This window comes from Grus americana, chromosome Z (genome assembly GCF_028858705.1).
Source record: "Grus americana isolate bGruAme1 chromosome Z, bGruAme1.mat, whole genome shotgun sequence".
Taxonomy (NCBI): Eukaryota; Metazoa; Chordata; class Aves; order Gruiformes; family Gruidae; genus Grus; species Grus americana.
The window spans coordinates 33,102,395-33,129,087 of record NC_072891.1 but is presented as its reverse complement, the minus strand read 5'-3'; the positions used below and the strand labels follow the sequence as shown (position 1 = coordinate 33,129,087).

The 26,693-nt window shown below is 37.4% G+C and overlaps 1 protein-coding gene across 34 annotated transcripts in view; it reads left to right on the top strand.

Moving 5' to 3' along the window:
• The window catches only part of PTPRD (protein tyrosine phosphatase receptor type D), a 1,257,748-nt gene that overhangs the window by 1,209,036 nt on the left and 22,019 nt on the right, over positions 1-26,693 (top strand). For all 34 annotated transcript variants that reach the window (XM_054809724.1, XM_054809742.1, XM_054809753.1 and 31 more), the window contains 2 exons: positions 12,359-12,478; positions 13,089-13,243. In XM_054809724.1, the coding sequence (XP_054665699.1) occupies positions 12,359-12,478; positions 13,089-13,243 (275 nt within the window). The remainder of the gene's footprint in view (positions 1-12,358; positions 12,479-13,088; positions 13,244-26,693) is intronic.

The window sequence follows — 26,693 nt, the reverse complement described above, 5'->3', positions numbered from 1 at the left end:
TCCTTTTTGATTGCTTTTGTGTCTTGGCAGCCTGATCATTATTCCTGCTGCAAGGCAAGATCATTTCTCTCTGGGACTTCATCTACTTTCCATCTCCTGTCGGCATTTCTGTTTAGCTTGCTTTTTTCATTATGTAGTCCTGCAGCTTGATATCAGGCTTTTTAACCTGGACTGCATAGATAAAGATGGAGATTTTAATTGCATCTGCAGAAACAAAGTTGTTTCATTAGCATGTGTTAGATTTCTGAGTAACTTCAGCTTTGAGAATGTACATATTTTGCAGCTGAGTACCTCAAATGAAGATGTTACAGTGAATTCATTTTTCATTTGTTTGCCTGAAAGGAAGCTGCAGGAAAAGAGAAGCTTTTTCACTTATAACCTTTCACACTTTGTTGGTTTCCTATGAAATGTCATCACCTGAATCTTACTTGACCTAAACCAGACTAGAGAGAGAGAAAGTCAGTCCCATCATTCAGCTACCATGCACATAATTTTTATCAAAAAGGATTATAGACACTGGCAGTGCATGGAACAGTGTTGGTAGCATATTTATCACATACATGAGTTTAATCTAAATGAAATAAAAGAACAATTTTGAAGGTGGCAATTAGAGATTAAAAAAAGCAGTTGTGTGTTACACTAAGGAAAGCTGTAAAGCATTAACGTGTGATACCTCTCTTCCCCACTCCTCTGTCTTCCCCTTCTCCCCAGAAGTACAGATTTTTCTTTTTTTTTTTAATCTTCTGAATTAATTGAATGTTCTGAAAACTCGTGTGCTGTAGTGAATGATGTGAATGATCAGATGAAGTCAGAGAATCTCACTTTATAGTAAAAGATGATATCACCTCAAACAGGAAACACTTTGTCCTGCCTCCTGTTTCAGGGCAAGATACTGTTGTGGATCCTCCACTTGAAAGATAATTTAATCCTTTCCTTCGTTGCTATGTAATTCCTTATTTTGAATATACTTACTATGTTGTTTTGGAATGGATAGAAAATACTTACCTCCCTCCTTAACCTCATTGACAGCATTTTCTATGGTGGGACCATAGTGCCTAGGATTAGAATCTTCTGTCAAAACACACCAATCAGGTCAATGTTAAATGACAATATAATGAACCTAGCAATTATTCCAATATGAACCAGATCATGAGCTTCTGTACTAATGAGGAAGGCTTTAGTTTTCATACTGATACTGTCAGCTTCTTTCAAATTTGCTAATCACTAAGTGAATGCATGAGGAAACTACATTTGTGGCATTCTGTTAGCATGATCCAGACATTTGACTGTCAGGAAGTGGATATCATCATCAATATTATAAGCCAAGAATATATATAAAAAATAAGCATGGAATAATCATCTTGGTTTGTCAAAGTTTAACATCTTGAATTGCTGGGAAGGGGAGGTAGAAACAAACCCAGTAGAAAAGTCAAGAATCCTGTCTCAGATTTTGTTCCCCAATATTGAAGTAGGTGGGACTATTTGCATGGGTCCTGTTTCAGTTCCGTAAGAACATCTAAGGATAGTTAGAAGTCCCTCGACTTAGCTTCTCTCAACTAATACCTGAGAGAGTCAGGAAAGCTGGCACTGTCCTGGGAAAAGCCAGGCAGACTTTTCCTGAGGTTGCTGCAATGCTAATTTGATACTTCTGTTGTTACAACTATCATGTAATGGGTCTGAATCTCTTCAAATCAGAACATTCCATCTGAGTCTTTGAAATCACTTCTTATAGATGTAGAGACTATCCCATGTGTTAGGAAAATGGACGTTGGGTGACAGCATCAAGTAGATGAAGATGTGTGTCTTGGTGGAAATTGGAGTAAAATAATTTTGGGGGGTTCATTTTGTTTGGTAGGTTTAGGATTTTTTTTTGAAGGAGTGGGATATATTAAATTAAATCAGGGAAGCTTTTTTCAGATTCAGGTAGTACAAACAACCATTTGAATAAGCACAGTGGAAAGTGTGATTGTACCTTGAGACTCTTTATTAAGAATAGCTTTGAAACAAACTTCTGGCCACCAAAGATTTCTAAATCTTGCTATAGGCACGAAAACCATAAAGGCAGGTCTGGGAAGAACCCTGAATTCTTCTACTGCAAATGGACAAATTGTTAACATTTTTAATGAATCTTCATTTGTTGATGGCAGAGTAGTCACTGATATTTCATGTAGCTGACATAGCTAAGGCAAAGCAATAGTACATGCAAAACAGTAAGTATAAGCAAAGAAAACTAAGGACATTCTTTTCTTGTCTGTATGAAATGCATGAAGATCCTTCAGACAAATGCAGGCTGTGAAGCAGAGTTTTACGTGATAGTGATTGAGACAGTTTTCCATTTGTTGTGCGGGGCTTCAGCAGCAAATTTCAGATCTTTCCTCATAAGTTTGTTTTGACAGGTAACACTGCAGCTGTTACCTGTCAAAATACTGGATCAAAAATAAGTGACAATAAGACATTTTCACTAATATGAGTAGAAAAGTCATCAATATGTGCACTTAACAATTCATTACAGATTATATCAATATGCTCCCAAGTGCATCTGTATTCAACTGTATTTAAACAAAATGTAATTGATTTTTTGCATAAAAGCTGCATTGTATTGGGGAGCACAGGTATGTAAAAATGTTGGGGGTTTTTTAAAGTTCTGAAATATATCTTTAAACATAGGAAAATATAAATAGAAATTTTAGCTACATTTTGCAGCAACTGGAAAAATAATCCTGACTTTATCTGTTAAGAGGTAAGTTAACATCTCTCCCAGCAGACATATTAGCAGACAGGACATGTGTTGCAGATGGCATTCTTTCATACTGAATTATATTGTTTTACTAAAGAAGAATTAAATGTGCAGTTTTGTCGTTATTCATTCCCTAATTTTAATGGCAAACAAAATTAATAACTTCTATATCAATAATGTACTATCAGAATTTTATTTCACTTCTTTAGTGCTCCGAGCATACTAAGATATGAGTCAGAAGAAGAATGAATGAGAGAGATGGCAAAAAAAAAAGAAAAATCCAAAGTCAAGTAGACCGTGTGTTCACCAGATTTACAAAAATAAAAATAAAAATGTGTAGGTTTGTACTGGTTTTTTTTTTTTCCACTGTAACAGAATGTAGTGGCCACAGTCCAAGAATTCCCACACCATTGTATGAGCTGGAGTCACCAGTTACCATGTCAGAATTGTAAAATTCAACCATATGCCTGTTGATTATGGAAGGATTCTCAGAGGCACAAGGGCAGGGACATGCTCAACTCTAACTGAAATGCAGTCAGTCATAGGTGCTTAATTCAAGTAAGAATCTAATCCGAGATGTGTACTAACATAGACTGCACCCACCAATAAAGCTTAAAGTTTCTTTTTCTAGACACGTTTGTCGTGGTTCAGCCCCAGCCAGCAGCTAAGCACCAGGTGGCCACTCGCTCACTCCTCCCCCACAGTGGGGTGGGGAGGAGAATCAGAAGAAAAAGGTAAAACTCGTGGGTTGAGATAAAGACAGTTTAGTAGGACAGCAAAGGGAGAGGAAAATAACAACAAAAAGAATATACAAAGTGGGTGATACACAGTGCAATTTGCTCACCCAACCCAATGCCCAACCCGTACCCAAGCAGTGGCCCCTCCTCCCCAGCAAGCCCCTTTTATATACTGAGCATGACATCATATGATATGGAATAGCCCTTTGGCTAGTTTGAGTTGCCTGTCCTGGCTGTGTCCCTCCCAGCTTCTGGTGAAAATTAACTCTATCCCAGCCAAAAACCTGGACGATGTTACAGGTAGAAGGGCTGTGACGAGGTGCCTCAGCTAAAACTCAGACTATTATGTCACCCAGCAAAATAGCTGTGGAAATGCCATACTGTAAGCAGGGTTAATTTTGTGTGAAAAGAAATGCTGTAACGCCACTACACAGGCCAAAAGTAGTTTTGGCATGCCATGCCTGTTTATTTCAGCTTATACACATTTGGAGTTGAGGACATACAGCATGAATGTCCCATGTGAAAAGATGTTGGTAAATTACAGAGAATCTAGAAGAGAACAATAATGATCAGAGGTTGGAGAAATGATGTATGGGGAAAGTCAGAAAGAATTAGATTTGGATTATATATAAGAGAGTGAAGGAAAACATAATAGTCTTCCAGCATGTGAAAGGCTGTTAAAAATTTCATGGCAATCAACCATATTCCCTGCCTGTGGGGCTCTAGGAGGAAGAAATCAACTTTGCAGCAAAGGTGATTTATGTTAAACTCTTAAAGAACATCCAAAATGTAATGTCATGAATGGAGCAAACTCTGCAGGATATTTTGTGCAGTTTTTTTCACTGTAAGCTTTCAGGAACTGTTTACACCAGAGCCTTACCTGAAATTATATGGCAGTGCCTAGTACTGCGACAAGTATTTTTCAAAGCCATCATCCAGTTTTTTGTGTTATTATTCTGTGTCCATAAATGAAGTGATTTCTCTTAGCTTTTAGGGTAAACCGATAGTTTTCTCAAAAATACCATTTCCCTGAGGCAAGTGAATAGCAAGTGATTTAGTCAAAACTGTATTGTAAGTCTGTAATTTGACTTTATTTACTTAATTCATTTGGTTTGTGCTTGAGGTAAGACATACATTACTACCTCATATAATTCTTCTCTTAATACAGACAGAGGGACTATGCCACATGTAGAGAATGGCCATTGGCATTTTGAATCAGAAGTTTTCCTTGCAAAATTAAATATTCTGTGTATTTGTTTTCAAAATTTAATGATTATTTCATGTTTGATTTAACACTGCAACCTATTACTTCAGTGCAGGGAGTTCTTCAAAGGAATTTCAGGCTTGAAAAGGTCAGTGAATTAATTTAGTATTGTTTAGGGAAAATAACCCCACGCATCCTTGTTTAGCAGATTCTGATGAAAGACTCAAGACCAGTTCTCCTTTATGGTGAGAAATACATCTGGAAAATTTAAGTTCTTCAGACAGATGTCTGTGAAAGAGAATATTATGATTTACATTTTCTGTCATTAACAAAGCTTTCCTATTTTCCATTTTCTTCTGGCTTTCAGGTGAACCAAAACCATAATAACAGAATTTTGTTGCTCTGATGTTTCATTCTTTTAATTATTTTGTTTCACTGATTTATTATATAGTATTCATATCAGCTAAAAGAGATAGGACTCTTGTAGAGACTGTATAAAATCTTTGTTAGAGTGCTTGAATAGTAAGCTGAATTTTTCAATATGTCTTCATATTGTAATGTAGTATCTCGTTCAGTGAAGGGATTATTCAAACTGCACATAGTGATCAGCTTGAGTACAGGAAGAGGATGAAGCAAAAAGTAATCAGCCTCTTCACTTTTCCCCTCAGTTCCATTCATATAAACCTTCTCAAGACCTGTTTGGAAAATTTTGATGTACTTAACTGTTTGACGGACTCATCCTTCAAAATGAATTCACTAAGACTCTGCCTTCCCTGCTATTGGGAAGAGTTTAAAAAGGGCATCTCACATCGATGCCAGCAATATAATTTTGAACTGTTCTTGGCTTGTATAGATGAAGATGAAAGACAAGACAGAAAACACATTTCAAATATGCCCAAGATTCCTTTTAAAATCTGTTTCCCTTTTGTTTTAATAACGATACCACACTCTGTCATAAGGATCAGAATGGAAACAGTTTGGAGGTTATCTTTTTAATTATCATTTATCTTTCACTATTAACTGTTAGCCTACTAATCATATCTCAGAAATTTCAAAAAGTAAGGGTGTAAAGAGGCTTGATTTGCAGACTTACTAGAGAACTAAAGTTTGTTATGAACTGGTTAGCCTAAAGTTCATTTCAATTGTCTCCAAATCCTGTTTGGAAGTTCTTTTTCAAGGCTACTGTAATTATGACCTCAGACAGAATTACACATCTACACCTCTTTTAAATACCTCCAGGGATGGTGACTCAACCACTTCCCTGGGCAGCCTGTTCCAATGATTGACAATCCTTTTGGTGAAGAAATTTTTCCTAACATCCAATCTAAACCTCCCCTGTCACAACTTGAGCCTGTTTCCTCTTGTCCTATCACTTGTTATTTGGGAGAAGAGCACAACACCCACCTGCCTACAACCTCTTTTCAGGTAGTTGTAGTGAGCGAGAGAGTGTCCCCTCAGCCTTCTTTTCTCCAGGCTTAAAATCAACATCTTTTCCTTTACATACTCATAGGTACATATCTACTATAGATCGTTATTAGAGACCAGTGCATACAAATGTTCTTTTTTCTGTAGTAAAAAATGGATTCAAAGAACCAAAATTTCCAGAAGTGATTAATTGTTTTGGGAATACAAAAGAGAGACTTAGAAGGATCTGTCTACCTAGGGCTGGGTGCTCATTTCTTTCAGAATCTAGGATCTTGTTAAATACAGTGCCTCTCTGAAAGCAAAATCTAAACTTCTAAACTGCTTTATTTTCAGCCTTATTTCTGAATAGGAGTTTATATTTTTAATCTGTCATTTAGAGTTAGACCAAAGTGAATGAGTGACACTTGACCAAATCTTGTTCCAAAAGGCCTAAAAAATGTGTTTCTTTATTCTGAATTTCTTTTTTTTTTTCTTTAAATCTTTGCATTACAATCTTATGTACTAGTGTCAGTGCCTACGATCTGTAGCCTCAAATCAGCCTAATGTTTAGGTGTCAAGGCATTGTTGCAAAAAGGAAGATAGCTTCAGAGTAACAACTGCTTGCAGACAGAACATTAGCAGGAATGTCTGAGGCACTAAGCTAGCCAGAGAGGGTTTGAGGTAGTTTTCATTGCCAACAACTGGCACTACCTTTTTATTGCATAATTATTATTATCATTCAGTATCATGGTAGAAATACTTAATTTTGAAGGAAGACCATTTGAAAATGTTGTTAAAAGGTTTTGTCTGCAAAAGACTGTTGTTATTATTAAGCAAACCAGAGCAAGAAGTTTGTTACATACTGCTGTTATTTCCTATTCCAGATTCAGCAAAATTCATATGCTGTTCTTACAGCAAGGAATGTACTATACAAATCTGCCTATTACTACTTTGCTATCTCTTTCCTGATCTGCGTTTTGTCCTTATAATCTTAGATGGACTGTAACAGCTGGCTCATGTGTTAAGAATCACCTGAAGGGGCTTTTCAGCCTGAATGATGGAACTTTATACTGGAAAATTATTTCTCTGCCCTTGAATGTCAGGAATCTTTGTATTCATATGTTCATATGGAAATACAGTTCCTTCAGCTCTGTTGATGCATGGCAGCGCCTTTTCTAGTGTCCGTGACTTGTTGAAGTGTGAATATCCACGAATATTCTTGGGAACTCTGTAGCTCCTTAAACCCCTCAAGTCTGTAATGGCCTCAAGCTTCTCATTTTTAATGGAAAATACAGCATTTACATTTTCTTGCAGCTTTGCTTTCAGTGAGTGCTCGTGCTTCCATGAAGAGCAAGGATTTGCATAGTCTGAGTGGAAGAAATGTAGAGGAAGAAAATGTGTATGTTTGAGGGGCAGGTTAAGAGAATATGGCTATCGTTAGTTATGTCTTCTAGCTATGTCTACTACTGTGGTACTTAAAAGATTTCATAATATATTTAGTATTTTTTTGAGAGCTGCTCTGATTGCAGTGGTTGCAGTGGTTTTGGCAGTGCGCAACCTATGATCATGAGAGTGAAAGCAGCAGTAAAAGGTATGCTTGTAATTTCTCTTTAAAAACACTCTTTGAAATCACCGATGAATTCTTGCATGCTCATGTGTCTGTTTCATTCATCTTGCCATCTTTAGTGAACAGTAGAGAACTATTGATGAAAGCTCTTTTCAGTAACCATGTGCAGTTAGCGGCACAGAAGAGCTCTCATTGGGTGCAGGGGAATGTAGTCTCCAGAGAAAAAGATCAGCCCTTGGGACTGGAAGCTATGTGGATTCACCAAAGATATATTACAAACCAACTCTGGAAATAAATAAACCCTGTAATTGTATTTCTGAAGGAGGATGCATGTTATCATCACCATACCTTACCACATTAAAGTTGTCTGTTTTCCAAACAATGTACACAAGTGAGGAAGAAATTGGCCTTCCTACACAGAAATTAAACACAGACCAAAGAGCTAAAGCAAAAAAAGAACATTTGGCAAATAATCTCAAAATTTACTAGTTAGTTTTAAATTTTGGATGATTTGAGGGGTTTGAGGGTTTTTTTCTGAAGAAAAAAACATTCATATGTAACCCCTGAAAAATGAACTTACTTTATGTGCTGAAGGCTGGGATCTTAACATAGGATAAATCATTGAACAAGAACTCTGTCTCAGAAAATAGTGTCTTAACAATTGACTTATACTATCTGATTCTCTGCTGCTGGTAAAGTCTGATATAAAACATTGTTCTGATCTCTCACAAAGATAGATTGAACTCTAAATTGTTAGGAGTATTGGGAATGTAAGGTTTATGATCACAGAGCAAAAGAGTGTAGGAGCCAGGTAAGGGCACATCTTTGAAGAAGACCTCTTGTTCTGAGAAAAATCAAGAGGCAAAAGGAATAAAAGATGTAGTTCCATCAACTTATGCTTCATGTGCTCTTCCAGAAGGTCAAACCCACATCAATCCGAAATCACGTTTTCTTTCTAAAAATTTGGTACTTATTTTCATCAGTTTCCACTTTCAAATAATATATACACTGGTCTACAGATTGTATTTATTTTTGAACAGTTAGTGTCTGCTTCCAGCAGCAGTCCTCTGCATCAGCTAGCTCTCACGGGAAGTATTTTAGAAAAAAATTTAAATTTTGGCATTTAAGATAGATAAATTAATAAACGGAACAAACAAACAAACAAAACTAAAATCTGTACCTAAATGAGCAGGCACATTTATTTTCTCCCAGCCTAACTGAAGAGGAGCAATTTTCTACAGGTTTTTAAATCTGAGTATATGCTATATACATATATGTGTGTGTGTATATATATGCATTAGATTACTATAAAAAAAAAATAAAACAAGTATTTTCTGTTGTTTGCAGAGATGCTGGTAACCTACTGTGTTGGGTTTGCGTGGCAAGGTTTTGGTAGCGGGGGGGCTACAGGGCTGGCTTCTGTGAGAAGCTGCTAGAAGCTCCCCCTGTGTCTGATAGAGCCAATGCCAGCCGGCTCTAAGATGGGCCCGCCGCTGGCCAAGGCCAAGCCCATCAGCGCCTCTGTGATAACATATTTAAGAAGGGAAAAAAAAACCAAGCTAGAGAGAGCTTTTTCAGCCGGAGAGAGGAGTGAGAAGATGTAAGAAACTCTGCAGACACCAAGGTCAGTGAAGAAGGAGGGGCAGGAGGTGCTCCAGGCGCCGGAGCAGAGATCCCCCTGCAGCCCATGGTGAAGGCCATGGTGAGGCAGGCTGTCCCCCTGCAGCCCATGGAGGAAGGATGAGGGGGTGTAGAGATTCCACCTGCAGCCCGTGGAGGACCCCACGCCAGAGTAGGTGGAGGCACCTGAAGGAGGCTGTGGCCCATGGGAAGCCCACACTGGAGCAAGCTCCTGGCCGGACCGGTGGACCCGTGAAGAGGGGAGCCCACGCCAGGGCAGGTTTGCTGGCAGGACTTGTGACCTCGTGGGGGACCCCATGCTGGAGCAGTTTGCTCCTGAAGGTCTGCACCCCGTGAGAGGGACTCCATGCTGGAGCAGGGGAACGATGAGAGGAGTCCTCCCCCTGAGGATGAAAAAGCGGCAGAAACAACATGTGATGAACTGACCATAACCCCCATTCCCCGTCCCCCTGTGCCGCTGAGGGGGGGAAGGTTGAAGCCGGGAGTGAAGTCGAGCCCGGGAAGATGGGAGGGGTGGGGGGAGGTGTTTTAAGAGTTGATTTTATTTCTCATTCCTCTACTCTGTTTTGCTTAGTAATAAATTAGATGAATTCCCTCTCTAAGTTTGGTCTGTTTTGCTTGTGATGATAATTAGTGAGTGATCTCTCCCTGTCCTTATCTCGACCTACAAGCATTTCGTTATGCCTTTTCTCCCCTGTTTGGTGAATGAGGGGAGTGAGAGAGCAGCTCTGGTGGGCACCTGGCCTCCAGCCAGGGTCAACCCACCACACCTACTATGTTCTGATTTTCCATTTAATTTTTCTGTTGAACATTTATTCCTCTCTATTACATTTGGAAGTTGTTTTTATAAAGTCCTTCTAGTGAGAAAGCTGGTTAATTTTTCAGACATGCTTTGTGGAAGCTGGCACTGCTTCTACGAACATACAATTTCTATGTGGGACCTGCAGGGTAAAGAGGAAAGCTACATGTTTAGACATGCAAAGGCATAGCCAGACATTTATTTCTTCTATTCATTTTATTAAAAGTACATAGAGTATTCTATCATTTTTATTCTTTTTTAAAAAAAATCATTCAAACCCAAACAGGTTTGTACTAAACCTGTAATTGCTAAGATTACAAACAGCAGCTATTATGTATCAACATTTTCCATGAAAAAATCTGTGTCATTCTATGGGAATTAATAAATAATAAATAATAAACCACAACTTGTTTGTCTAAAATACAGTTAACCAATATAGACCCAGGTTACACTGGGTCTATATTAAGGATAAAGTGAAACTAGCTTTACTGTAATTATATTGAAATAACTCAATTGAAAATATACCTTTCTATATGATTTGCAGAAGCCCATGGTGGCTTTTTTTAGTATTAGTCTTGCAAATAAATCATCAATATTCATGAGCTACCTGCAATACTTACTCTTTCAGTATTTTAGTAAATGGTACAAGGAATTAATTACTTAATTCCTCTTAATAAGAGGATTTTATACACTATTAATCCCATTTTTTAAGACCATAGTATCAATAAACATTTTTACTTACTTTGTTCCAATTCCTTATCTATAAATTAAGCTATCAACTCCTGTAAAAATGGTTTCAGGTTTCTTTGCCTCTAATGAATGATCATGACTTGCTTCTGTGGTTAGAATTTTTTCTCCTCTTTATCTAGATTACTTGTTCTTAGACTCTGATTTGTGAACTGTTAGTGATCTGTGACCTATGAGCCTCAAAATAAAATGATCTGCAAGCAAAAGCTATTTGGGACTGCGGAGTTTGAAAGTGTACAAAGTCTTTTTCAATGAGTACTGTGCAGAGTGAGAAACCGGGAGAACACATGACTTCAAAAGATGCATTTCTTAATTTTCCATTTTCAAGGAATGATTGGTTTTTTCTTTTGATTAGCATGATAATTTCCATTTTTATCAGAACTACTGTGCAGTATTCTGCTTTTGTAGTTTCTTACAGTTTGCTCTGTTCTCACTGAATTTGGTATGAGTCTGGCTTAGAGTGATTAATGAAGACATTTACTAAACAAGTGCGATGTATTATTACTGGACTCAGAATACACTTCTGTACCATATGCAAGGCTGATTGATAAGAATGTATTATAAATAGAACTGAGACTGACTGTCTCAGTTTCACGTATCAGTCACTGAAAGCAAAATATTTTCGATTATTTAACTCCCATACTACTTTGTACCATGTTTGCTGATTGTTTTAGGGGTTCAGCATTTCTTTTTTCATAGTAACTTTCATCATAAATACAATTTTTAACTGAAACAAATTCTTGAACCTCAGCAATGATGATAAATGTGGTTCTCTTATGCATCTTCTTATACAGAATTATTTCAGCTCATTTATATTCTAAACTATTGTGCTTTGAAATGGAGATTTCTCTGAATGAAGTGTCCTGTGTCTTTTAAAATTTGATGGATGAACTCTCTCTATCAAACCATGGTTTTTAAATGGCTATGAACACAATTTTGTTATGTGCTTCGTAACACTGATCTGAGAAGGAAATTGTATTTTTTCACAGTGCATTTAATAGTTATTGGTGCTCTTTCATTTATCTGTGTACTAAAATTATTTCTCAAAAAATTCAGGTTTTTACTGAAATATTTTTATACAAACTAAATATTAACATCCAAGCAACAGTATATGTGTTTGAGGGCTAATGTGAAATAGATGAAATATGGCAAATATTCAAAAAATTGGCTGTCTACTTTTACTGGATTAGTACTGTTATTAAATACTGGACTGTGAAAGGTGAGTTATTGAAGATATAGGACATATGTTTAGCTAGCATGATTTTTTTTTTCTTTAGTGTATCTATACCTACTAGTATTTCTTAATCATCTGCCCCACTGAATTTACAGATACCCATTATGGAAAGAGCTACTACCAGACAAGCAATTCTTGTGGATGATAAAATAAATTTCTTGTGTTGGATCCTTAGCAGTTGTTGAGCATTCTAACTCCTTGTACTTTAAAAAACCTACAGTGGTAGGTGAGACTTGTAATAAATGTCAGTTTTAGATGTATTAAATAATTACATATGTTTCACTGCAGGTGAAGTGTGATCAGTACTGGCCAAGCAGAGGCACAGAAACTTACGGACTAATCCAAGTGACCCTTTTAGACACTGTTGAATTGGCAACGTACTGTGTTCGTACATTTGCACTCTACAAGGTATATATACTTACATGTACTTACAATATACTTTCAAATTTAAATTCCTTCCTTCCTTCCTTCCTTCCTTCCTTCCTTCCTTCCTTCCTTCCTTCCTTCCTTCCTTCCTTCTTCTCACTCTCTCCCTCCTACCACCCTGCCCTGTTTCTTTATTTTGCCTCCTGCCTTTCCTGCCTTTCTCCCTTACTTCCTCTCTCCCTTTCTTCCCTTTCCCTCCTTCCACTTTCCTCCCTCTTTTACTCCTAGCAGCACTGAATGATGAAACTTCTTCTACAGACAGAGTTTATTTTTCTTACAGCGTGGAGTTTTCTAAGTTAATACAGAGGTCTCCGTGTGAAAAAACATTTAACTGAATGAAATGCTAGCTACAGCTCTGGCACTTCTTGTGATGCATTACTGTGCAGTATAGTTAAAGCTCTTACATTGTTTGAACCCTGCAGTTTAGATTATAAGAAACATTTCCCTCCATACCCCAAGCTCTGTTTCTTTCTGGCCACAAATGTGATTTGAATACACTTCTCTGGTCTATATGCTTCTGCAGTTGTTTCATTGAAAAGTGCCAATATAACATCAAGTGGCAGTTTTCTCATGAAATTTTTTAATTTCATAGAATGGTTCAAGTGAGAAAAGGGAAGTGAGGCAATTCCAGTTCACTGCCTGGCCTGACCACGGTGTCCCAGAACACCCAACACCGTTCTTAGCTTTCCTGCGACGAGTCAAGACCTGCAACCCTCCTGATGCTGGGCCTATGGTTGTACATTGCAGGTAAGCCCAGAATTTCTTTCAAAGCATCTTATGTGAAGATTACTGCTGGTTTGTTGCAGATGAAAACATTTCAAAGAGATTTCTGAGTCTGTCAGAGAAAAAGATGGTTGTGTTGCAAATCGTAGACCTGACTATGACACTGCTAACTGGGATGGGCTAGAATTATTTTCTTTGGTCTGTGCAAGAGGAATTAATTTCAGAATATCTGAAGCTCTACAGGGAGAATGCCTGCAGGGAGAATACAAAAGTATCTATGGCATTCAGAAAGTGACATGAAGAAGAAAGAGGATAGTAAGGGTTTAAGAACTTGAATATTGAAGAAAGTGTATTTTGAGCAATGAAACAGCTTTTGAAATTATTACTTCTATTGTGTATGAAAGTAAAGAACATGAAAATTAAGAAAGATAAGTGGCAACTTTTATTGAAAATAAGTAGAAACTTTAATCTGTATTCAAGGTTAAATCCTCAGTTTAGAACTGAGGAGCAGGAACTGCAAAGGATGTGCCTGGGGAACAGGCTGAGCTCAGTTCCAGGGAAATGAGTGCTCCATGCTGTTTGCAAGGTAGCAAACCTCTTTCAGCATTATAAGGTATGAATTAATAAGCTCTCATGAGGAAAACATCAGCTCCTCTTAAAATTCTGGAAGTAAGGAAAATGAAGAGATGGGGATTCTTTGGAAATCTTCGACAAGAGTACATCTTTAAGGAAGCCTTAAAATCACACTGATAAGAACATCGTCAGAACATACGTGCCAATTCTGATAGAAGTAAGCTGTAAGATGGGTTCCCTTCATTCCAGGGCTGTGCTGTTACCATTTACATAGCTTACTATCCTGCCCCTTTCAAAGGGAACTCCTAAGATTACTGATTTTTGTGAACTTCATTTTGGGATACCTCCAGTTAGTAAGGCCAAAGGGTACTACTCCCTGTTCACTGAAGCTACAAATGCTTACTATATTTGAAACTAGTCTTGCTTTTGTCATCTAAAAACTGAGGAATAGGAACTACAAAGATGACAGCATACCACCCCCTCTAGTTCTGGCCTCTTGCATATTGGTAAGCCAGCCATGGAAGCTCATTATTTGAACATTTTTAAAGTGATCAAAAGAGGCTTTTGTAAATAAGACAGGAAAATAAAGTCAACAGGAAAACAAAATAAGCAGGACTTCAATGTTGAAAGGCACAGACTGTTCAGAAAAGATCAGAGAACATGGAAAACAGATATTTAATGTTTATTGAAACACCAGGGTTAGGAATATGAAATAAACATAAATAATAGAAATCTATTTATACAGTTTGCAAAGTATTTCCTGAATGGAACCAAATCTTTTTGTACCTGGATTTACAGGATCTTAAAACATTTTGAATATTGCCTAGAATTATAGATTGCCTCAGCTATAATTTCATCAGCTTGATCCATATAGAGCATACCTCCAAAGGTGCTCAGCAGTGAAGATGTTATGCTCTAAATCAAAACCAAAATTAATAGAAAAAATGAATCCTTCCACTTGAGGAAGGTTGTTAAGTTAGTATAATTACCTAAATTCTCTTAGTGCAAAAATAGATGAATCAAATTAGTTGTTAAGAGTCATACAGCAAGTCATTGGAAAAAAATGAAGTAAAATACAAAGCTCATTATCACTCAGCGGTATTGATGAACTGCAAGGTCAGTATTTTCTCTTTGTCATTGGTTATGTGTGCAAATTTCAGTGAAAGTGCTAATCAGGTTAGGTAGTATGATGTGATGCCTGTTGAGGGACTTTTTTCCCCAATTTACTATTAATTTATTTACTGCTACTCTACAATATGCATGTCCTGGCAGCAAGTTTGTTGAAGCTCTTTGCCTTATGTATAGCTTCTTGAGACGTTAAGATTTTAGGCATTTTATACAACCTATCCTCTACAAAGTAGACTTCCATAAATTCTATTATTTTAGCAAGCCTTTTAAATCTCAGTCCTAACAATTTGTCTTTGAGCAGAAGAACTAATGAAACCGGATTTCTTGCAAATTTACAAATTTATGTCTCTGTGTTTAAAAATTGCATGTGGCTGGCCATGTAGCAGCAAGTGCTGTGGACAGTCCAAAGTTTATGAATGTACTCATTAAATCATAAATATTAATGTACTGATTACCTAACTGGTAGACCAACAAGAAAAAGTTTCTGAAGTCCTTCTTACAGTAGTAATGTTAATGTGGGTATCTCTTTTCAGGCATATTGTAGCAACATTATATTTTGAGATTTGTATTGCCTTATCATTTTGAATTTGACATTATTAAATTGGTATAAAAAATCAGGAGAAGAACAATGACAGAGCATCAGCACAATTTTTCTAGGCTAAAAGATACATCTTTCATTCAGCAGCATGAAAAACTTTTACGTTTAGTTCCTAAATGTTTCATTTCAAGCTCAGAAAAAAATTCATTTTATGTTAAAACACAAGAAGTAAACAAGTTTTAGAATCTGTTTTTAGATTTTTCTTTCCTCTATTGTCTGTTGCTCACTTTGTAAATTTCTCCATTCCACTCTTTGCTTCTCATCATCAGTCATTTCACTTTTTTTCAATTTCTTTCTCTCCAGCGTCTGGACTGCTCTTTATTCCATGGACTCCTCTAATTATATTCCATTTCTGTCCTTCAATTCCACTGTTTTCTCATTTCACTGTTTTTTACCATATTGCTGAACCATTTTAATGTGAAATATGTTCCTACATGTCTTAGTATTTTCTCTGAAGAAAGATAGCCATTCTAATGGTAGCATTCTCCTGCCAATATTTGTCATGCATCACCTTTCACTGCCTTCTAGTAGCCACACTTTTCCAGTGAGGTATTATATCTGTTCTTGACAAACTTCTTGCTTTTAATTTCTTCCTTTGCAGCCTTTAAAAAAAGTCCTTTTTTCCTTGTTCATATCTTTTCAGTCACTGTGTCCCATTTTGTGTTCAGTACTCCCTAAGTCCCTTTTCATTAAAGCTCAGGTACTACCATCATTCAGGTATTAAAAGTATTTCAAACTTTCCTCACTAGAGCAAAACAATATAATACAAGACAGTATCTTGTATCCTTTGCCTATGGTAGGCAGTGCTTTTCCAATATACCCCACTGAAGGAACAGTCTGAGTTTACTCCCCAAAGAGAACATGGTATTGATAGTGGGGAGTGTAAGACATCTGAGATAGCGTTGATACCATCTTTTGTGTTTCTTCCAGTACTTAACTGTCAGAGTTCAGGAAATTATAATAATGTCATGTTATAGAAGTATAAATACAAAGGGGTTTACCTTTCAAAATATATTTGGTAAAAGGAAAGACTAGGTATGAAGAAGTCGTAGAAGCATTTTTCCGCAAAGCTTTTAACCCATAAAAACTGAAAATAAAAGCTAGCAGGCAACTAAGTACAGGGAGAAGCTATTTGTCTATAATATTTCTGTGAATTTAGCTCAGGGTTTCTTAATGCTCAAAACCTGAGCTCTTTTTCACTTTTGATTCAAGTTAACACCCATTAAAAGCCTGCCTGGATGAGGAATAAATAAAAGAACCAGCTATCTGCATTTTGATCCTTGGAGAGTAACTCCCTATTTATTCTGTATTTATAAGTCGATATTGCAAGTGAAAAGTTTATCCCAAGCTTTTCTTTATTGCATTCTCCACATCCACCTTAATATTGACCAACAGTTGTCTTTCAGTCCACTTCACGTTAAGAGATTAAGAGGGTTTTCCAGTTTGCTTGGTGGTTTTGGGATATGGCTATATATCCTACAGCGAATCAAGGTAGTTGGAGATGCGGTTCACAAGTGTGGCCCCAAACGTATTTGTATCAAAGCCTCAGTAGCTGATAAGCTAGATTAATATCCTGTTCCTAGCAAGTGCTTGTTGAGTGTATGAAGAATTTAATAACTTACAGTCTGCTTAGTGGGAAAAAGTCTGAGGTAAAAACAAGTGACAACTGAAGAACCCACCCCGTAAACATTTGAATGCATTCTATTCACGTAACAGTGACCAGAAAAAAAATACATAGTCTAACGTGGTGAAATTAACTGTGAATATAATATGAGTATTACCATTCAAAATTACTAGGCTTTATAAAACACATTCTGATAAATGCATGTCAAACAAATGCAAGTAGAAGTCTTGCTAACAAATTTTGTGTGATGAAGCAAAGAAAAATACAGAATTATATGGTCAGAATTTATGATAATATTAGTAATTATTTGTTACTATGTCCATGCAACAGACATCTCTGCATGTCATTTACACATCTGCTTTTGATAAATAACAGTTTCGTTGCCACTGCAGTATCAAATTTGAATCTAATATAGAAGACAAAACCATGTTGAGAAATGTCATATGTACATTCTGCCAAAGTTCTTACTTGTACAGCAAAGTTGACAGATTTTTAAGCTGAAAAGATAATTAAAATATAATTAAAGCTACAGTATTTTTAAGGAGAAAACATAGTTCATTGCTGAAAGGATTGTGAAGCACCAAAGGAAACATCAAGGCCTAATCTAAATGCAGATTCTTTTACTTATGTAATCAGATATTCTGGTAGGACTACCTGTAGGAAAAAGGTGTAGTGGTAATAGTATAAATGCATAATGCCATTGCACTCTTTTTCCGTGAAAAAAATTAAACTTTTTTGCCTATATCCACCAGGAAAGATAGTTTAGCAAAGCCCAGTCAAGATAAAGTTAAATTTAGAAATATATTTGTTATAAACTGCCATGTTCCGTGATCCTGGTTTGAATTACCTTCTCCCAAAGACAGCAGTATCATTATTTTAAGTGTGAGATTTGGTAGAGGAGAGCAGTTACATCAAAGGTAAAGCTGGATGCAAAAAATTAATAACATAAAAGAAATTTAGCAATCTCATCCTGTTTGTAGATACTTTTGTAGATAATACGTGTTCAAATCTTGACTTGGCTTATGTAGAATAACTTGTCTGAAGATTTTTCTGTGGCGATTGAAATATTTGATGAAGGTAGATGCTTTTCCATGTACAGACTGTTATATTTTAAGACTGCATCCTTTCAGTCTCTTTGCACAGAAGTTGAGTAATAACAGAATCTAACTGGTGTCTCTGCATGACTTGCCTTAATTTGCAGAGCTGAACTAAGGAAAAGGGTTTATTTAATGAAAAAAATGCTGGCTTAAACCCTAGGATTCTGCATTGGTGAGGCTGTAATGTGTGGTCTAATGATAGTGGGGAAAGCACACGTTTTTGTTTGAAGTTGGATTAGTGCAGGCAAACAGGTGCTAATCAGATCACAATAAAATAGCACCGGAGGGTGTTTGGAGCTTTATGCCACTGTGTTTTCAAAACATCACAGAAACTTTAGTAGTTGGTTCAGTAACACTACATAAAAGCTTAACACATAAGTGCAATCCCATATGTTTGAATCTCTCTTTTTAATACCAGCACCAAGGGGCATATCTTTAAGATAGTTTGTGAAGTTTTGGCAGGTACTGTTAATGCTGCTATTGCAAACAGAAAAGCTTGGATGTTTGGAAGAATGTGCTGTTTTAAGTAAATCCGTGTCTGAGTATACTAACATAGCCAGTTAGCACAGTAAAAACAAGTTAGTTTTCAAAAATAACAAAATGCAATGTGGTCCTGTATTTCTTAAAGTAGAACACTTTCCTAATTTTTGTTCAGTGTTTCAGAATAAAAAATAAAATTAAAAAAATAAATACGTATCTCTAAGGCAATGATTTTCCAGTGGATTGTTTTACTTCACCTCTATATCGTTTGAACCTCCCTACCACTTTTGCCACATGCCTCACAAGTGCTTGTTTCCTAATCCTGGCAGTGAGTAGGTTGCAGATGACTGCCTATCCCTTTTCACGGTGGGGGAAAAAAATCCCCCCAGTACATATTCAGAAATCTCTTAAAGGAGATTGAAAAATATTAAAAGCTTCCTCATCCCTTCCCTCTCCCTACCCTGAGAACAACTCAGGATCTTTCTTAACTTCCCTGGACAGCTGAAAGCTCTGGAAAGGAAAAGATAGTAAAGGCATTTTAGTATGACAAGTATTTTAATATCACAAATATTCTAAATTTTCTCTGCTTTGCTCACATGTTTATATCCATCAGCTACTGGGTTGCGACTATATATTATACTGTGCTGGGTATAATCCATATACGAAAACACTATTTCCTTTCCAGCTGTAGGTCACCATATATTTCATCAAGACAACTTTTTTTCTCAGAGTCTTTGTTCACAAATGAAAAGCAAAGGGAGAGGAATAAGGCTGCTATTAGATTTTCTTTTTAAAACAATGCATAATTGGTGTCCCTGCTTAGGAAGTTTAGTTCCTCTTAATATAAAAATACTGCAATGAGTAAATGTCCGTGTTTTTCATTGTATTCTATTTGTATTAATGGTCTCAGTTACTCTGACCATGCAATCAGAGTAACTAACTGGAAGTCATTTCATTTCTGCCCATACCTTTCTTCTTGGCACTATTTCATTTCTACATGTACCTATACAAAATACACCAAGGCTTGCAGAGTTTGATACCGTGGGAGTTTGATCTCTGTTTAAGGGACTGGAACTAGATTCTCTTCATTTAGAAATTTTTGGATGGTTGTTCTGTCTTCATTTAGTTATTGGAATTGTAGAATCTACTAGAAAATGACAGAGTCTAGAAGAAAGGTTGATAAATGCTAGCTGGCAGGGACAAAGACTGATGTCCCAGCAGCACACTGATTGAAAGGTTATCAGTATAGCAAGACACTACCTGGTAATCACTTGTGTAATGAGTGACATCACAGAGGAACAGGAGTTGGGACTTGCCTTCATATCTTCACCATAAAAACTTTCAAGGTTGTAAAAATTTAGATTCCAAAAGCTTCACAGTGGTGACCCCGGCTGTTTTATGCTGAACATGCAAGAGTTTTCACGTAATTACTGCACGGTGCTCATACGGTTATACAGACAAAAAGCAGAGTCTCCATCTGTATGCTGATAGAGCCAATGATGGATGGATAATGCTGGAATTCTTTTCCTCTGTTTCAAATTTGAGTATCATTAGTTAGGATAATCTTGAATGCAAAGATGCTGGTTACCTTCCCCAACTGATCACTCGTTAACTTAAGGACAGTCTGGGTCTTACTTGCTTATGTCTCTTAATTTGTTTCCTCAAATTTAGGTGCTCACATGTGAAAACCTGCAAGCCTGACCATGACAAGGATTAACATACAGTAGTTAATGTGACAGTGTGCAGGGTCCTTAAAGATTGGCTAGGGTATCTTGATATTTTTAGTTTGAATAGGAAAATACTATGCTACCTTATCTAGAAATTCTCCATGAGATTTCAAACACCAGCAAACTGATGCTGATACACTTTCAATTTTTTTCTTAAGTTAGAAAGCAGTTCTGCACAGCAAACCAGCCTTTCCTAAAACTTGAACTGAAGCTGCTGTATGTACAGTACGTGCTTCAGTTGTTTATAAACAGAAACCTCAGTAAGTATCACTGGAACTATTATTAAAACTCAAAAGCATACAAATAACAAATAATAGCAGTATTTCTTCGTGCAGGTTCAAATAATGGAAAATACCTACTTGTGGTCTTTTTGATTAAAACAGTCCTCTGTGTATAAAGCCATCTTTGGTTGGCACTTAGCCTGTGGTTCAGGAGATTATACCCCCACTGCTGTGACTCAGGACTGGATTATCTTTTGAAATCCTAAAGAGCTGCTATGACTGCATAAGGCAAGATTTTGTTTCTGGTAGAAGTCAGAAATCTGTAAAGGAACATAGTGAATGCTATTACTAGATAGGATCAGTGGTCTGTCTAGGCCAGTATCCTGTCTCTGACAACGGCAAATGTCAGAACTTTCAGGGGAAAGTATAAAACTCCAACGTCAACAATATTTCAGTAAAGTTTCCTCCCTGGCAGCAAGCAGTTAGTACTTAGTTTAGCCCTACTTCATGAGGATTTTTACTCTTTTCCCTCATTATTCCTTCAGCTACCTAGAGACACTGCTGGATACTCTATTGTTCATATTCATGATTGTGCACACATTTTAAAGAACAAAACCAAAGTCTTATCTTTGACTTTTTTTCCTTTTCTAAGTATTATTCTCTGACAAATAGTTTCTCACATCATGTTAGGAGATACCTATTTACTGTTATTTTAAACATGCATCTCTTCATTTCACTAAATGTCTTTGGGTTAAGGGACAAAAAAGAACATTCTTTAATGCTGTTTTTTGTTTTACACGTCTACAGCTTTCCTTTGTGTTCATCCACTGTAGCAAAGTAGAACAGCAAATTATCCTAACCTGCTTCAGTACTTGTCATATGGAGAGAGATGGCATGGGAGTCCTTACATCCCTTGTCTTTTTGCTGGTCTTCCCTGCTCCTTCGTTTGTGCTGTACCCTTTTTCTGTAGCCTTAGTAACTATTCCTCAGTCTTTTTTTTTTTTTTTTTTTTTTTTTTTAGTAAGAGGTGAGGCAGCAAAAATAATTCCAGAATTATTACCTGTTTTCTTCCTAAGTTGCCTAGCAGAGGTACTGAGGCCTAACTTGTATTTGGCCAACAAATGGTTTCAGTTGAGCAGGTCTCCTGGAGACTGATGACTTTTCACTTGTGAAATAACCTACCCCTTATTAAATTGTAATAATTTTCTGTAAGATTTTTTTTAACAGAAGCAATGCCTTTCCCATGTGTTATCTCAAATTACAAATATGTTGCTGCCGATAATTATTCCCATATATATATTATCATGTCCTACAAGGCCTGTAATTTCCTTTGACCTAAGCTGTAGTTTGATACATTATTTGATCAGCACTCTTAGTGAGTCATTTTATCCATATGTATTTAGTTAATTGGTTATTTTTCTCCCCGCCCATGTTTATATATAATATACTCTACAAAGGAAAAGGAAATCTGACTGCTTGCAGCTGAGTCTAGTAAAAGAGCAATTAGGTTCTATCAGAGCCAGCAGCTGTCCATAATGAATTCTGAATTAAAATTATGAGTGAAGAAAAGAATCCAGCCATCTGCAGGAAATGTGAAAATATTTTTATAACCCAATAGCTGAATTCTGGAAAGGGGTATCTCTGAGATTTCCCAGCTGTACCTACAGTATATTCCGGAATATCCATGGACACATAGTATACTGGAACACATTGCATCAACTTGGCTACCCAGCATGTTTGGCTAACTTCGAACAGGCTGTATTTTTATCTAAAGTAATCAGCATGAAAGCCTCTTTAAATCATCTCCCTGTGTCTCTAGAAGTAAAATGCAGCTTTAAAAATAGTTCTGTTATCTTTTTGTGGAGGCTTTCCAATCAGTATTCCGCCCTGAATATTAATCTTTCTTCATTTTTCATACTTTTATAGACTTTCTTCAGGGTCTCATCACTTATTATCAGATTTTGTCAATGACTGCTGTTCCAAGTGAATCCTGCATTGTGGTGCCTGGTTTGGGTTGGTTTTGGGTTTTTTTTGTCACCTGATTTTTAAAAATAGTTTTTAATTGTTTTAAAATTATCATAGTACTATCTAAGCTCATTTTACAGCTACTTTGAAACTTCTAAATGAAAACCCTCATGATTTTCATTATAACTTGTCCACAGTGTATGCTCATGAAGGTCAAAATCCTGCAAAAAAGAGAGATTAGTGTCCAACCTCTAAATGACAAACTGTCATTAAGGAATGTGAAATGCTCAGTGTTATTAACCTCTCACAACCTGATTTTCTACTATGTTATAGAGAATTCATGCTGGTATAAAGACTGCTGAGGTTAAAGAAAAGAAACATCAGAAGTAGTACCAGTAACCAAGCTCTTCAGCTGTTGGTGGAGTATTGTGAGATATTCAAAAGGGTGTTTATTCTTTTCACCGCTTGGTCTAAGAAGACAGAGGCCTAGCAAGAGCCTTGATATGAGCTCATCAGAGAAGCCTCACAGTTTTTTCTTCTCTATTTTCTGCTGTGTAACATCTCACTGCATTATTACCATATTTTAACCATTTCAGTTTAAACCAAATCTAAGGTGTCATCCTCTCAATGTATCCTCTAGATATATCAGTTCTCCATTGAAAAGGAAGAGTAATCTTGAGGTGGAGATCCAAAACAGTAAGTGTGCTACTAAAGCCCCATCAGCTTCAAGCTTGAGGACTAATTTCTGTTTATTTCCAAGTTTTCAAAGCAGGAAGAAAAAAAAAGACAAAAAGGATTTGTAGACAAGTAGAGCCCAGATTATTTAGGGATTTGAACTGTGTTTGGAAAAAAAAGCCAATGTGGACTGAGAAGACCTAGTGCTGTTTTCTTTTTCCCTTTGTTCTTACCAGATGAAATACTGTGTCAGATGACAACGTGGGACCTCATCACTGTTCTGTCAGTCTAAAACCAAATGTGGTGGGTTGACCCTGGCTGGAGGCCAGGTGCCCACCAGAGCTGCTCTCTCACTCCCCTCATTAACTAAACAGGGGAGAAAAGGCATAACGAAATGCTTGTGGGTCGAGATAAGGACAGGGAGAGATCACTCACTAATTATCATCACAAGCAAAACAGACCAAACTTAGAGAGGGAATTCATCTAATTTATTACTAGGCAAAACAGAGTAGAGGAATGAGAAATAAAATCAACTCTTAAAACACCTCCCCCCACCCCTCCCATCTTCCCGGGCTCAACTTCACTCCCGGCTTCAACCTTCCCCCCCTCAGCGGCACAGGGGGACGGGGAATGGGGGTTACGGTCAGTTCATCACATGTTGTTTCTGCCGCTTTTTCATCCTCAGGGGGAGGACTCCTCTCATCGTTCCCCTGCTCCAGCATGGAGTCCCTCTCACGGGGTGCAGACCTTCAGGAGCAAACTGCTCCAGCGTGGGGTCCCCCATGGGGTCACAAGTCCTGCCAGCAAACCTGCCCTGGCGTGGGCTCCCCTCTTCATGGGTCCACCGGTCCGGCCTGGAACTTGCTCCAGCGTGGGCTTCCCATGGGGCCACAGCCTCCTTCAGGTGCCTCCACCTGCTCCGGCGTGGGGTCCTCCACGGGCTGCAGGTGTAATCTCTACACCCCCTCATCCTTCCTCCATGGGCTGCAGGGGGACAGCCTGCTTCACCATGGCCTTCACCACGGGCTGCAGGGGGATCTCTGCTCCAGCGCCTGGAGCACCTCCTGCCCCTCCATCTGCACTGACCTTGGTGTCTGCAGAGTTTCTTACATCTCCTCACTCCTCTCTCCGGCTGAAAAAGCTCTCTCTCTCTAACTGTTTTTCTTCTTCTTAAATATGTTATCACAGAGGCGCTGATTGGCTTGGCCTTGGCCAGTGGCGGGTCCGTCTTAGAGCCAGCTGGCATTGGCTCTATCAGACACAGGGGGAGCTTTTAGCAGCTGCTCACAGAAGCCACCCCTGTAGCCCTCCCACTACCAAAACCTTGCCACGCAAACCCAACACACCAAAGTATAACAAATGACAAATAGTAGTGTTCTGACTTGAAAAACAGGGATCCTGAGGGCAGCTAGTGTTAAGAAAAAGAAACGGTGGTTGACCATGATAGGTATGCAAACGCCTAGAATCAGGGAGGAGTCCAGAAGGAAGCCCCTTAGCGTTCAGCAAGTACTTCCAAGGTCATCCTGTTATCCAGTACTGCAGAACAGATTTCTTCCCACCTTCTTTAATTCATTTTCAGATAGCATCCGTTCACCTTTCCATTTCCCACACAGATAGGGTAATAGCTCTTCTACATGTTCCTCATGAAAATGCAATCAAAGCGTGGAAATATGCAAAAGTACAAAACAGCTCCTCAAATTGTTCCACCATGAGAACGCAAAACAGGTTGAAATGCAAAGAAAGCAAGGATTAGTTCTTAGCAGCAAGCAGCATAATTTCTGCTCATTGACTTCTTTGCTGTGCTGTAAACTTCACTTTTATTTATTGATGATAGGATCGCAGTGTACTTCCTCTCATAAATTACCCAGAAGTATCATTTTCTGAATTTACTACAGCTGTTCATGCATAGATCTGTCTTAAGTTAAAGGTAACGAGTCACAGTAAGATGTGTTTTTAAAATTAACCCCAAAACACTCTCTTTTTCTAAACTCTATTTCACTAAACTCTATTTCAGTAAATTTTAGATCTTTTTTTCTTTAGTGGAAAGCATAATGACAAGAATGCTTTGTGAATGCATTGTACAGTATAAAGAATGTAAAATATACACCGAAACTCAACAAATCTCACAGAGAACATATATTTAGGATAGTTACTCTTTGATGTTAAATACAGGATGCAGTACACTGAATATATAAGATTGTCTTTAGAGAAGTAGGAAAATAAGAGGTAGAGTATCTGAGAACTGGATTAATTTTGAAATAAAAAATCACAGTTAATCCTTGTGCATAGATAAAACAGTACAGAAAAATACAGTTTATTTTCATTTCCTTTATGTATCTGAGTAATTGAAATCAGGTGATACAGTGATTTACAGTAGGTGTATATATAAAAATCCTCTATGAAAAGTAAGATTATGGCATGTATTGCTATATAAAATCAACAATCAACTCTGAAGAGAAACGGAGATAAGAAAAAGAAGTTGTATGAAATAGGGTCAATGAACTTTTCAGTTGCCGTATTGTGTAATTTCTGCTATATTCCATCTCGCAAGGAGAACAATGAGAGATCTTTTTTTCACCAACAATTCATGGTTTCAGGGAAGAAGTGGGCAGAAGTACTCTGTGATATTCTGTCCATTTTAAGGAAGAAAAGGCAAGGATCAGAAATAGTGCTGTCCCTTTTCAATGGCATAATTACTAAAAGTGTCAGGTACCCAAAGGCAAAAGTGTTGATTGAAAGGAAGAGGTCTAGATGATCTGATTAGCAGATGGAGGGTGGGGTGGAATGCTTGTGGTTTCTTTAAGTATGTGGGACCATGAGACCAAATTTAGTGAGTTTAAGCTTCTCTCCCAGGACATGTCTAGGATGTTATTTTCTTAGAATGCCTATCCAAATTCGAGCAAAATCTAAAAAAAAGGATTTCTGTAGGAGAAGTTGTGTCTGTAACTTGTTGGTTAATAATCCTTAATGGATCCTTTGCTCCGTGGATTTCTTTTTGGCATCCATGGTATTCTGCAATGATGAGTTTCACAGTTTAATTATGTACTACATGAATATCCATTTCCTGTTTGTTTAAAATTCTCCGTCTCATCATTTCATGATCCTACTTCTTATGTTACAACCAAAAAAACCATAGTTACTTCCTTTTCACTTCCTCCACGTAACACATGGTTTTATGCATTTCTATTATATCTCACTTTCTCTTGAGTCTTCTCTGCTCCAAGCTGAGTTATCAAGTTTGATTACCCTCCCCTTCATATATTGTCATCCACTTTGATATGTTTCTTCAACCTTATGATTTCTCTGCCTTTCTTGAAATGGGCCATACCGCAAGGGCATTGCTTCACTCCATTACTTCAATGAATTACTTATATGTCTTTTACTTT